At 42.1% G+C, this 13151-nt stretch overlaps 1 protein-coding gene across 1 annotated transcript in view; it reads left to right on the plus strand.

The window, feature by feature from the left end:
- Nucleotides 1-4152: 4152 nt before the first annotated feature.
- The window catches only part of LOC109900910 (phospholipase B1, membrane-associated-like), a 32524-nt gene continuing 23525 nt past the window's right edge, over nt 4153-13151 (plus strand). Inside the window, exons 1-20 of the mRNA XM_031837402.1 lie at nt 4153-4349; nt 4943-4996; nt 5814-5877; nt 6011-6045; nt 7246-7327; nt 7434-7485; nt 7592-7669; nt 7773-7838; nt 7929-7999; nt 8129-8204; nt 10122-10232; nt 10418-10483; nt 10589-10660; nt 11202-11276; nt 11404-11464; nt 12072-12130; nt 12307-12386; nt 12562-12605; nt 12785-12893; nt 13037-13088. Of these exons, the coding sequence (XP_031693262.1) occupies nt 4274-4349; nt 4943-4996; nt 5814-5877; nt 6011-6045; nt 7246-7327; nt 7434-7485; nt 7592-7669; nt 7773-7838; nt 7929-7999; nt 8129-8204; nt 10122-10232; nt 10418-10483; nt 10589-10660; nt 11202-11276; nt 11404-11464; nt 12072-12130; nt 12307-12386; nt 12562-12605; nt 12785-12893; nt 13037-13088 (1383 nt within the window). The 5' untranslated portion in view covers nt 4153-4273. The remainder of the gene's footprint in view (nt 4350-4942; nt 4997-5813; nt 5878-6010; nt 6046-7245; nt 7328-7433; nt 7486-7591; nt 7670-7772; nt 7839-7928; nt 8000-8128; nt 8205-10121; nt 10233-10417; nt 10484-10588; nt 10661-11201; nt 11277-11403; nt 11465-12071; nt 12131-12306; nt 12387-12561; nt 12606-12784; nt 12894-13036; nt 13089-13151) is intronic.

Here is a 13151-nt window from a genome sequence, read left to right on the forward strand (position 1 = left end):
TATTTTATCAAATGAGACTTAATGTCAACCAGTCGAGAATGTGAAACGCTTAATTGAAAGGATTTTCAAGTTTTATAAATACATAATACATGCATTATACTATTATAATTGTTATATTATAAATACAAGTTAAATCTATACTTCAATGCACATCTGGTGTGCATTATAAAAACAGAAGAAGAAAGAGGAGGTGAGAAAGAGCATAAAAGACAGAAAGGGAAAGAGGTAAGAACAGAGGAGCAGGGATTACTAAACAGTGCTGCTAAACTTCATATTCTCTCAGGTCATCACAATTACATAATAGTGTCTCTAGTGGTGTCTCCTAACCAGCCTTGGGCTCCCAGTCGGCCCGAAGATTATCTTAAGAGCGGGTGAAGTGGCGATGACGGGACTGGGGGTTGGCATCCTCTCTCGCATCAAAACATACCTGCAGACGAGAGAGATGGAGAGAGAAAGCATGTTTAAGCCTTGTTTTTTTTCTAACATTGTCAGTCAACATAATCATCAGGAGGTGAAATGCAAAACTGACCTTGGATCATTAACTCTGGGACTACTACATCTATTTGGATTTCAACATAGAGCATCTCTTTAATAATACTTCCTGTTGACCCGACCAAGTGACCTCTCACCCCTCCCCTCTGATCATGCTGTGCCCTCTATGTAGCCAGTTCAGATGCGGGAGGGGTTCACCGACACAGCTGATATAACCTAGAGGATTTAGGGAAAAGGGGAGTGAGGGATAAAGTGAAGGAGAGAAACTGTTATTGAGAAAATAAGGTAGTTAAAGAGACAGTGTTCAACAGGAATCTGTGTGTGTGGCCTCACCTGCTGTCCACACTAAGTGGCTGCAGAGTACTTTATGCTGAAAAACATGCACAGACACACAAGAACAAACAATATAGTATAGTTATATAAATAATGAAGTGTCTTACTATTCTCCATGGTTGGCCCTCTTGCCTATTCTTTGAAGGTGGAAGGAGCCACTGTTATACACCTGAGCCTGCTTACTGCACAACACAGTCCGTCAATCAGATTGATACGTGAGTGTGTGAGTTACAGGGTGTCTAATTGTTCTACATTTTTTCAATATGGGTGACTTAAAATAGCCTGTTTGTTTTTGTACAGGCATCACACCCTTACCGAAACAGTTCCCTCACCTGAGAAGTAGAAATCAAAGAGCGAGAAACTTGGAATTGAATAACTGCAGTTGACATAGCTAAGTAAAAGGAAGAACACTCTTATTGCAATGTGAATGGCTCTTAAAAGAACTGTTGGTTGTGCATAGTCTATGGTGTTGCCAGGGAACAGCACACTCTTCAAAGAAGTAGGAGGTGAAGACTTCCCACACATAGGTTTCCTCTCTTGCTGCTTGTTGGACCCCATCCTTGAAACATCCTGCAGAGCAGCAGTCTTCTCCTCTGGCACGCATTGGCGAGTTGCAGATCCCCTCCTGGTCCTCGTGTCCATCCTTAGGAAGTTATGCAGGACACATGTAGCCTTCACACACCTGAATTCCCCCAGAAGGCAGTCCCAGATGGCCCTGGTCACCCAACCTTGCAGTGCCCTACACGGTAACTGTAGGCAAATGTTTTGAAGGAATCTCCAGTTACAAGGTATCTGTAGGAATATGGAAGATAATGTCATTATTATCACCAGGTCCTTGTGGATTACTAAAGTATAATGTCCATTATAACAAATCATGATAACATGAATGTGCACACACATGTGCATGTGTAGCATGTGAAAAAAGCAGGATCATATCAAGGTTAGCATCACAAATTAATTAATAAATACCACTTGAAGATGGATGATGAGTTGATCATTTGAATCAGCTGTGTAGTGCTAAGGCAAAAACAAAAATGTGCACCCATTTGAGTCCCCAGGACCAGGACTGAGAACCACTGCTCTTCATTTGGACCTCTTCATCTGCAGACAGGCTTTCACAGCTCTCTGTATCTGAGGACAGGAAACCTCACAAGAAACAGACTTCATTATACTCAAATTAGACCGCAGTGAATATTATATTACTATTATTCCCATCCTCACTTCTAGGGACTGGAACTACACAAAAGTACCTGCCCTATCCAGAATAGCCTCCTCGCTCACTTTGACAGTTGGGGCTGCTATCCTTTCACCCACCCCCTTGGGTGCTGTCATAGAGTTACATTAGAAGAATTACATCCAAGAAGGCTCAATGTCATTGGCCACAGATAAAATTACGTCAAATCATGTTATATCAACAGTAGCTCTGATTGGACTGATCATGTCAACATCATACTTTCAAAGTCTTAGCTAGCAGTAACACAACAACATGTGGAAAGTCAAGGGAATACTTTCTGAAGGCACTGTAGACCCAATCACAATCTCTTCAAAGTAAGTTACTACATCCAGTGAGCTCCAAATGTATTGGGACTGTGACACATTTGGTTTTATTTTGGCTCTGTCCTTCAGCACTTTGGATTTGAAATGATACAATGACTACAATGAAGTTATTATTATTTTTTTTTTAACCTTTATTTAACTAGGCAAGTCAGTTAAGAACAAATTCTTCTTTTCAATGACGGCCTAGGAACAGTGGGTTAACTGCCTGTTCAGGGGCAGAACGACAGATTTGTACCTTGTCAGCTCGGGGATTTGAACTTGCAACCTTCCGGTTACTAGTCCAACGCTCTAACCTCTAACCTTCAGCTTTAATTTGAGGTTATTTTCATCCATTTGGGGTGAACTGTTTAGAAAAGACAGCCCTTTTTGTAAATAGTCCCTCAATTTTAGGGGACCAAAGGTATTGGGACAAATTATTTTGTGTATAAAAGTAGTCAAAAGTATACTATTTGGTCCCATATTCCTAGCATACAACGATAGTGACGACAAACTTGTTGGATGCATTTGCTTTGCTTTGTTTTGATTGTGTTTCAGATTTTTTTTTTTTGCCCAATATAACTTATTGGTAAATAATGTATGCTGTTATTTTGGAGTCACTTTTATTCTAAACACTTTTACATGAATGTGGATGCTACCATGATTATGGATAGTCCTGATTGAATCGTGAATAATAATTAGTGAAAGTTACAGATATTACAAAAAAATCTCAGAATTTATAAATTGAACATTTTATTTTCAGCCTGTGGTTCCTCGCCTTAAATCATGACTCCCACATTTGAAAATGTTAGCAGGCTAATGGAAGTCATTCACACATTTCTAAAACAACTTTTAAAGTATGTAATAATTATTCATTAAAAAAAGTTTGTCGAGGAAGGTTCTCATTGGCACTGTTCACATTGATATTGGAGTCATTTAGCAGACACTCTTATCCAGAACGACTTACTGTTTGGAAAGTATTCAGACCCCTTGACTTTTTCCACATTTTGTTACGTTACAGCCTTATCCTAAAATGGAATAAATAGTTTTTTCCCCCTCATCAATCTATACACAATTCCCCATAATGACAATGCAAATACTTTTTTTTTTAAATTGAGCAAATGTATAAAAAAACAACCCTGAAATATCACATCTACAAACATATGCATTCAGACTCTTTACTCAGAACCTTGTTGAAGCAACTTTGGCAGCGTTAAAGCCTTGAGTCTTCTTGGATATGAAGCTACAAGCTTGGCACACCTGTATTTGGGGAGTTTCTCCCATTATTTTCTGCACATCTTCTCAAGCTCTGTCAGGTTGGATGGGGAGCGTCACTGCACCGCTATTTTCACATCTCTCCAGAGATGTTAGATCGGGTTCAAGTAAGGTCTCTGGCTGGGCCACTCAAGGACATTCAGAGACTTGTCCCGAAGCCACTCCTGCATTGTCTTGGCTGTGTGCTTAGGGTCGTTGTACTGTTGGAAGGTGAACCTTCTCCCCAGTCTAAGGTCCTGAGCGCTCTGGAGCAGGTTTTCATCAAGGATCAGAGGTTTTCGTAAAATGGGCAGGAACTATGCTGTCCTAGCTTCAGGGGTGCAAGGAAAGGGAATAGCTTAGACTGGGCTGCCTCTCTCTCTCTCTCTCTCTCTCTCTCTCTCATCTTTGCTTTCACTTTCTTCCATTCTTTCTTCCTGTAATTATGGGATGTAAAAATTTCATAGCCATGCCCAACCCCTCCCACTATGCATATGCATGATGTGTATTATATATCCTGGATAGGTGCACCTTTGAATCACATCAAACCGCGAGGTTGAGGAAGCAGGACGGTAAAGGACACTAAGCCCAGACAACTGAGCTGTTAGACAAACAGACAGATAGTCAGACATAAAGACAGACAGAAGACAACAGATGGCCTATGAGGACAAACTTTGACAGACAAAGGATGCTTCCATTACTGGTTATAGCTCTGCTGGGGTTCTCCACAGAACCAGGTTTCTATGCACTTCTATACTCAAACTCTCTGATTTATGTTTAAAATAAAGTTTACAAACTGGGTAAATTGAAGAATATCAGTGGCCTTGTGTTTCGTGGTCGCAGGAATGGTATTTGGGAAATATCACAAGTAGAGTCAAGTTGTATTTCTGTGGTGATTATTGGCATGCCTGAGGTCTCTCATATTTCAGTGTAATTGATGTACTGTTGCCCGCTTTGGTTACACCATTTTAATGTATTTCTGCATAGTTAAAGTAACATCTTGGGGACCTTGACAGACTTTCGGGAGTGAGACAAAAACAGTATAAATCATATGGGACAACGAACTCTCTCACTGATACTGTAGTGGACACGACAGCACTCTTGTTGAATGTGTTCTTGTCGCCTCTCTTCTAAGATGATAACGCTAAATTCATGGAGCAAATAGGCTCTGAGAAAGCATTTGAGAAAAACTAAGATTTGATTTCATGTGTGCACACTTCACGTATGCTTTCCACATTCATATAGCAGTAAGTAACATTGATTGTATAAAAAATATACTGTATTAATCTCCATAGTATGTGACCTGTAATGTCGCTTTTGTTATTCCCAGCCTCTGCACTGCCTTGCACTCAGATCTCTCTCTCCAAGACCCTTCCCTCCTCAGGTGAGTCTGTTCACTAATCAGTCATGAGCGATATACAGTAGTTGTTATCAATGGCTTGACAGCCCGAGGAGGGAAAGTACATCTTTACTGGGTAAAGAACAGTATGATCTGGCCTTGTACTCTGCTTGATGTCTTTGAGGTCATTCAATTATATGTCTGGCCAACAAGAATGTAGAGATACACTGAGTATACAAAACATTAAGAACACATGCTCTTTCCATGACATAGACTGACCAGGTGAATCCAGGTGAAAGTTATGATCCCTTATTGACGTCACTTGTTAAATCCACTTCAATCAGTGTAGATAAAGAGGAGGGGACCGGTTAAATAAGGATCTTTAAGCCTTGAGACAATTGAGACATGGATTGTGTGTGTGTGCAATTCAGAGAGTGAATGGGCAAGACAAAAAATGGAAGTGCCTTTTAATGGGGTATGGTAGTAGGTTCCAGGCGCTCCGGTTTGTGTCAAGAACTGCAACGCTGCTGAGTTTTTCACACTCAACAGTTTCATGTGTGTATCAAGAATGGTCCACCACCCAAAGGACATCCAGCCAACTTGACACAACTATGGGAAGCATTGGAGTCAACATGGGCTAGCATCCCTGTGGACCGCTTTCGACAACATCTCGAGTCCATGCCCCGACGTAATTGAGGCTGTTCCAAGGGCACAGCTCAATATTAGGATGGTGTTCCCAATGTTTGGTATACTCAGTGCATATCTTCAGCCTCTTTAGTCCTTTTTGAGTTGAGTTGGCTGTTCTGAACGATCAACCAGTGCAGCCTCAGGTCGGCTCCTAATTTCACTATTTTCTCTCCAGCTCACAGTGTCAGACCCTCAGATGTGGCTGTGCTCTCTGCCATTGGACTTCCCCACACACACAGGTAAGCAGCACATCAAATGTATCTAACCTTGATAGATAAGGGAACACTACCAGGTGTCAATATTGAATCATCCCTAGTGTCAATGTGAACGCAGAAAGGTTTTTCAAACTTCTGTTTTTCTCCCTCTCTGCAGCAGCGAGCTGTCCAGAGTGTTATCGAGACTTCATGGTAAGCCCCTGCTATTCATGAGGGTTTGGGGGTTACTCAATGTATCAAACCAGTCCTTTGAAACAGAATAAAAGAGCTTGCTCCACAGTCTAATATTATTGTGAAAATATGTATTCAAACCCAGGCTATTAACATAGACAGACACAAGTACACACAAATACAAATTCTAATTTCATGTGACCTTCAGCACCAAATTACAGACCGCATCAAATAATATCTCAATAAAACACACTTATTGGTTGATAAGACATTTTGGCCTGCTGATAGATCTTCCTCTTCCATGCCAAATGTCCTCCCATTGCAATCTGACCCTCGTGTATACTTACGTAGAATTCTCATCTCACTTCATCAAGATAATCTAGAACCAGACAGAATTGAGGTTTTTACCTTTTAAACAATTGATTTGTCTTCTGAACCATTTTCAACGATAGGCTTGTGCGGGAAAGGATAAAAGCATTGAAAAACTGAATACGTTTGGAAGAAATGATGTACTTGAGATAGTGGGAGTGTTAGGTCTGCTCTTATAGAAATGATGTACTTGAGATAGTGGGAGTGTTAGGTCTGCTCTTATAGAAATGATGTACTTGAGATAGTGGGAGTGTTAGGTCTGCTCTTATAGAAATGACTAACTGTTGAACGGTTTCACATGTCATTACATACAAATAATTGTCGTTTTTTTAAACAATACACAAATATAAGAATGAACAGTTTCCCATCTAATAGGTCATTATGTTCATTTTAGTATCAATTCATAAACCTCACACTACTGTGTGAAATCTTTATCGGTCCGGTATCAGTACCAACCCCGACAATACTAACGATAGAACCACCAGTCTTTACTGCCAACAATTTCACAAGAAATAATTTCACAAGGAAGCAATAAAGACTATTGTACCTCTCACACAATACAAAAGAAGATAAATAAAGATGAAAGTGATAGACACACTCTCAACTCACGTGGCACTTACTGCATGTTACTCCCAAGACAGTCCTACGTGTCTGGTCAAACCAATTTGCCCACGTGTATCTACAGTATATCTATATAGACAGTACATACAGTACTTCATATATAAATCATACGGGGCCATTTCCTACAATGTTTTTTTTCACGCCATAAAGTGCCAAGTCGTGTGAATATGACAATGTTGATTTCACTCATAATCAAGCAACTTCCTCCCCCCTTACTCTCTGCCCCGCTAGAGTTGCTGACCATGTTTAACCCTGCAATGACCAGTACTCTCCTTGGTCAGACAAACCTCTATTCTGAATCCTCACAGCACAGGTAAACCACAACTACACTTGCGCCCTGTGTGAGTAAAGACAGAGAAAGAGCGTGAAAGAAAGAGTGGGAAAAGTAGTATTTCAGACCATGTTTTGTTCATTTGCAGGGCTCTTGTCGAGCAGGCAAAGGAACTACCACTCTCCCTCAGGAGTAACCAGGTATTCGAGCGACTCTCCTTCTACACCACCCAACACATTGTCCTATAGAATCAGAACAGCTTCCCTGTTTGTCGTCTCTGACTGTGTCTGTTCTTCTCTCTGATAGGCCATTGAGCTAGACACAGACTGGAAGCTGGTGATGCTATTCGTTCAGGTGGATGAGCTCTGTGTATGTCAGGACCAGGTCAGCAGCCACCTCACGTCTGGATTTCAGTCCACGTCTTCATTTCATGACTTTACAGTGTTCGTGGCTGCGTTCCTTTGAGTGAGTGTTTGTGTGTATGCAGGTCAGCGAGACAATCAAAGCAGCTGTCCATCAGGTGGATCTTGCGCTGCAGGTGCTGCAGTCGCAGGTGGGTTTTGGTGACTCGTGTGACATTCTCAGCAATGCTACAGTACATTAATTTAGATGATCGTTAAGATTGCTCTTAATGTGTTTGCAGTTGAAGCGGACCATTGTCAATGTTGCACTGTGGTATGGAGAGTATGATACTGGATTTCGTTATCAGAACAGGTGACTTTCTCAACCAATTGCACAACTCCTCAATCAGTCGGTGCACTCATTCCCCGAGTTTGAAATTCTTCAGTGATTTCAAGCTATAGTTTCTGGTAGGCATTTGACTGCTTCTATGTCTATTGACAGGATGTGTCAATGTATGGAGGAAAAACATGAAGGGGAGCTCAGACTACTGAAGGCCATCCTCACTCAAGTCCTCCAGGTTCAATGTCTTACATCTACGTCATCTCCCCTATATCCCCAACGTCTACAGTGGGGAGAACAAGTATTTGATACACTTGCCGATTTTGAAGGCTTTCCTACTTACAAAGCATCTAAGTCACATTGTATGATTTTTAAGTAATTAATTTGCATTTTATTGCATGACATAAGTATTTGATCACCTACCAACCAGTAAGAATTCAGGCTCTCACAGACATGTTCGTTTTTCTTTACGAAGCCCTCCTGTTCTCCACTCATTACCTGTTTGAACTGCACCTGTTTGAACCCGTTACCAGTATAAAAGACACCCGTCCACACACTCAATTAAACAGACTCCAACCTCTCCACAATGGCCAAGACCAGAGAGCTGTGTAAGGACATCAGGGATAAAATTGTAGACCTGCACAAGGCTGGGATGGGCTACAGGACAATAGGCAAGCAGCTTGGTGAGAAGGCAACAACTGTTGGTGCATTTATTAGAAAATGGAAGAAGTTCAAGATGACGGTCAATCGACCTCGGTCTGGGGCTCCATGCAAGATCTCACCTTGTGGGGCATCAATGATCATGAGTAAGGTGAGGGATCAGCCCAGAACTCCACGACAGGACCTGGTCAATGACCTGAAGAGAGCTGGGACCACAGTCTCAAAGAAAACCATTAGTAACATACTACGCCGTCATGGATTAAAATCCTGCAGCGCATGCAAGGTCCCCCTGCTCAAGCCAGTGCATGTCCAGGCCCATCTGAAGTTTGCCAATGACTATCTGTATGATCCAGAGGAGGAATGGGAGATGGTCATGTGGTCTGATGAGACAAAAATAGAGCTTTTTGGTCTAAACTCCACTCGCTGTGTTTGGAGGAAGAAGACGGATGAGTACAACCCCAAGAACACCATCCCAACCGTGAAGCATGGAGGTGGAGACATCATTCTTTGGGGATGCTTTTCTGCAAAGGGGACAGGACGACTACACCGTATTGAGGGGAGGATGGATGGGGCCATGTATCGCGATATCTTGGCCAACAACCTCCTTCCCTCAGTAAGAGCATTGAAGATGGGTCGTGGCTGGGTCTTCCAGCATGACAACGACCAGAAACACACAGCCAGGGCAACTAAGGATTAGCTCCGTAAGAAGCATCTCAAGGTCCTGGAGTGGCCTAGCCAGTCTCCAGTCCTGAACCCAATAGAAAATCTTTGGAGGGAGCTGAAAGTACGTATTGCCCAGCGACAGCCCCGAAACCTGAAGGATCTGGAGAAGGTATGTATGGAGGAGTGGGCCAAAATCCCTGCTGCAGTGTGTGCAAACCTGGTCAAGAACTACAGGAAACGTATGATGTCTGTAATTGCAAACAAAGGTTTCTGTACCAAATATTAAGTTCTGCTTTTCTGATGTATCAATTACATATGTCATGCAATAAAATGCAAATGAATTACTTAAAAATCATACAATGTGATTTTCTGGATTTTTGTTTTAAATTCCGTCTGTCACAGTTGAAGTGTACCCATGATAAAAATTACAGACCTCTACATGCTTTTTAAGTAGGAAAACCTGCAAAATCGGTAGTGTATCAAATACTTGTTCTCCCCACTGTATGTGCTGTTTAAATTTTTTCCACTATACAAATAAGATAAAATTAGGTTAGATTGCATGTTATTGTCTGTTTTCACCCCCCAAAATATTTTGCATCATAAAAAACCCCTACGGGGCATAAAATACGGTAAACAACATACAGTAGGTCTATAGGAGCTATGGACGGAAGGGGCTGTATTACAGGGGACTTTACAAGTTAAAATGAAAGTGGCACACTCGTCTCTCCTTGCTGGGGATTTAGTAGACCAATATTTCAGTTAAAAAGGTGTTTTATATATATATATATATATATTTTTTTTTTTACAAACTACTATTCATGGTGGTCAATAGGAGTCCCTTGATCGACACCTGGTAGAGAAGCAGTGGTACAGCAACAGAGATGACTTCACCGTCCTACTGCAGGATGCCCCCTTCATCACATCAGAACCTGCCTCTTTTATTGTGAGTGACAAGCCATTAAATCCTCCCTACAATTTTTATACATTAATGTGCCTATCCTATTGTGTGATGCAGAGTTGAGTTGTTATGGTGTGGGCGTACGCTTTCATACTGGTACGTGCGTACGCTAGCATTTCTGATGCATACGTGTGTCAGTGTGTGTAACACAAATGTTAATCTATGTACAGAGCGCTGCCCCCAGAGCGGGTGAACAACACACCGACAAACTGGCAGTACAGATGTGGACCAACTTGGTGCGTCACACAAAATACTACACATGCTGCTAACACACTGTGGCATTGTCTCGGCTCTTAGTTCTAGTCAAGGCAAACAAAAGAGACTTGTTTTCTGTTTTTCAGCTGCAGCCCACCATAGGCCAGCAGAACATGGAGGAAAATAGCATGATTATCTCTGTGCTATGCCCCAGTGAGGTGAGAGAGTGTGGCCTCCAACACACACCACACCTGGGTTCAAGTAGTTTTCTTTCAAATACTTTCATTGAGACTGCCTGGAGTGCCAGATGAGTGTAGTTTGTACTTTAGGGCCTATTCATTGGTTCTATTGCACCAACCAAGCTCAATAAAGTGCAGCTAAGGTAGTTAAAAGAACACAAATACTATTTGAACCCCTGCCTAAAGTCTGGCAAATACAGTATAGTGTCGGATTAATAATGTACATTGTGCACATACTGTACTATGAGCTGCCTATAAAAGTCTCACACAGTATAGTATGATTAATTCAACTGAGAAATAATGCTGTTGTTTTCAAACCTTCATCCTCCACTCTCTCTCTCTCTCTCTCTCTCTCTCTCTCACTCACTCACTCACTCACTCACTCACTCACTCACTCACTCACTCACTCACTCACTCACTCACTCACTCACTCACTCACTCACTCACTCACTCACTCACTCACTCACCTCACTCACTCACTCACTCACTCACTCACTCACTCACTCACACACACACACAGGACCGGCCCTTCCTGAGAACAGAGAGTAACTCTCCATCAGATCATACCAGTGAGCCCTCTCCTCTTCTCGACCCTGTGAGTTATTGTTGTCATGTATGAGGCCTGATATTCTATGACTATTAGACCCCTGCACATGGTGGTCTCTGCATACCCATTATACATGGTAATGACTCTGGATGTGCTCTGCGTGCCTTGTCGTCAGATCATGGGCACTCATATGCCCTGCGAAGACCGTAGCCCTTCCAACTCCCCACCCACCTCAGGTGAGAGGAATCCTCACAATATACAACATGTACAGTGTACAATATACAGCTTATTTGTTGAGACACAGCCAGTATGCCCTGGTCTTGTATAACCCCTGCACTTACTGCAGTGTTTCCCAAACTAGGGATCGTTGCAATAAACAAAGCGGTTTCTGTTTTTCGTCTTGCAAATGTGGCTCTATCCTTTGACCTGTTTAAGCTACACCATATTATGACCCCATCGCTGAAAGATAAGACTTCCATTTCCCTCTACTTTGCCCATTAGACTCAATAGAACCGAATGGATAAGACCAGGCACTGGGGGGGTAAAAGAACATCATCAATGATCAAGTTATTTTCTACACAGAAGATCATAAAACAATATTGCCTGATGATCTTCTGAATTTCACAACACCTTTCTGATGCATTACAGTCTCTTCAAACCACTTCCTTCAGGTTGAAAGACTTTCAAAAGTACTAGTAATAGACTGTTATAGCCCCAATTAAAAATGTGCAAAAAAAAGTTTTAGAAAACAGACAGTGCGACGTCAACAGGTTTCTGATTGTGCTCCCTGGATAAAGTTTGCCTTACATCATTCTCATCACCTGATCTTATATGCGTTCACAGTTCACGCCCTCCGGCCTGGCGATATTAAAGTAGTAGCTGCAGTGGGCGACTCTCTGACTGTAAGTCACCTGTCCCTTGTTTACCTTTTATCTGTACTATAGTGGATAGTACATTAGTGAAGTAATCTACATTACCCCAGTTGTAGGACTGTTGCTCATCATATTTTATTGCTAGCCGTATTATTACACTCATGCTATTGCTATATTTATAACACACGCTTTGACCTAACCGGCAGGCGGGCAACGGTGTCGGATCGGGATCCAGCGTAATCAACCTACTGGATGTCCGGACGCAGTACAGGGGGTTATCATACAGGTGGGTCCTTATCATAAAGGGTCCTTATCGCTCCTACAACGACACAGCAGTACAAAGTGCAGAGTCATTGTCAGTTCGTCTTCCTTTGCTGTGGGTTACCTGGAGGTCGAGGTGAACACTAATCTATATGGCTTACATCTCCAAATAGTCTATAACCAGCCTCTGTGTTTCTCAGTGTCGGTGGAGACGAGAACCTCACCACCGTCACCACTCTTCCCAGTGAGTCCCCTTCGTGTTGCTGTCGTCTTGTCTTCGCTATCAGGCTAATTGTGGAGCCAAAATGTTGCCCAAAGACTGGAATACACATTCACACATTTACATTCAGAAGAGTAAGAAAAATGGTGTTGTTTTATGTGCATCGTTATCAATGTATTCCTGTCTTTTGTGTTGCTGCTCAGATATCCTGCGTGAGTTTAACCCCTCCCTGACTGGCTACTCAGTGGGCAAAGGCAAAGAGCACACCACTCAGGCCTTCCTCAACCAGGCTGTGGCCGGAGAAAGAGCCAAGTGAGTCTCATCACCAGTCCATATGATACTCTTCTATCCAGACATACCTGCCTCTCTGACTGACTATGTTTTACTGAATATGTTTTGTAGTTTTTATACTGTTGCTGAAGAGTGATGTTGGATTGTCTGTGTTTGTTTTTAAGGGACATCCCAGACCAAGTGCGAGCACTGGTGGCCAGGATGAAGAATGACTCGGTAGAAGACAATCCTGAATTATATTTCAATCTACTTTTTGTTTGCCTACCACACATAGATTGA

The sequence above is a fragment of the Oncorhynchus kisutch genome, linkage group LG12 (genome assembly GCF_002021735.2).
Source record: "Oncorhynchus kisutch isolate 150728-3 linkage group LG12, Okis_V2, whole genome shotgun sequence".
Lineage (NCBI taxonomy): Eukaryota > Metazoa > Chordata > Actinopteri > Salmoniformes > Salmonidae > Oncorhynchus > Oncorhynchus kisutch.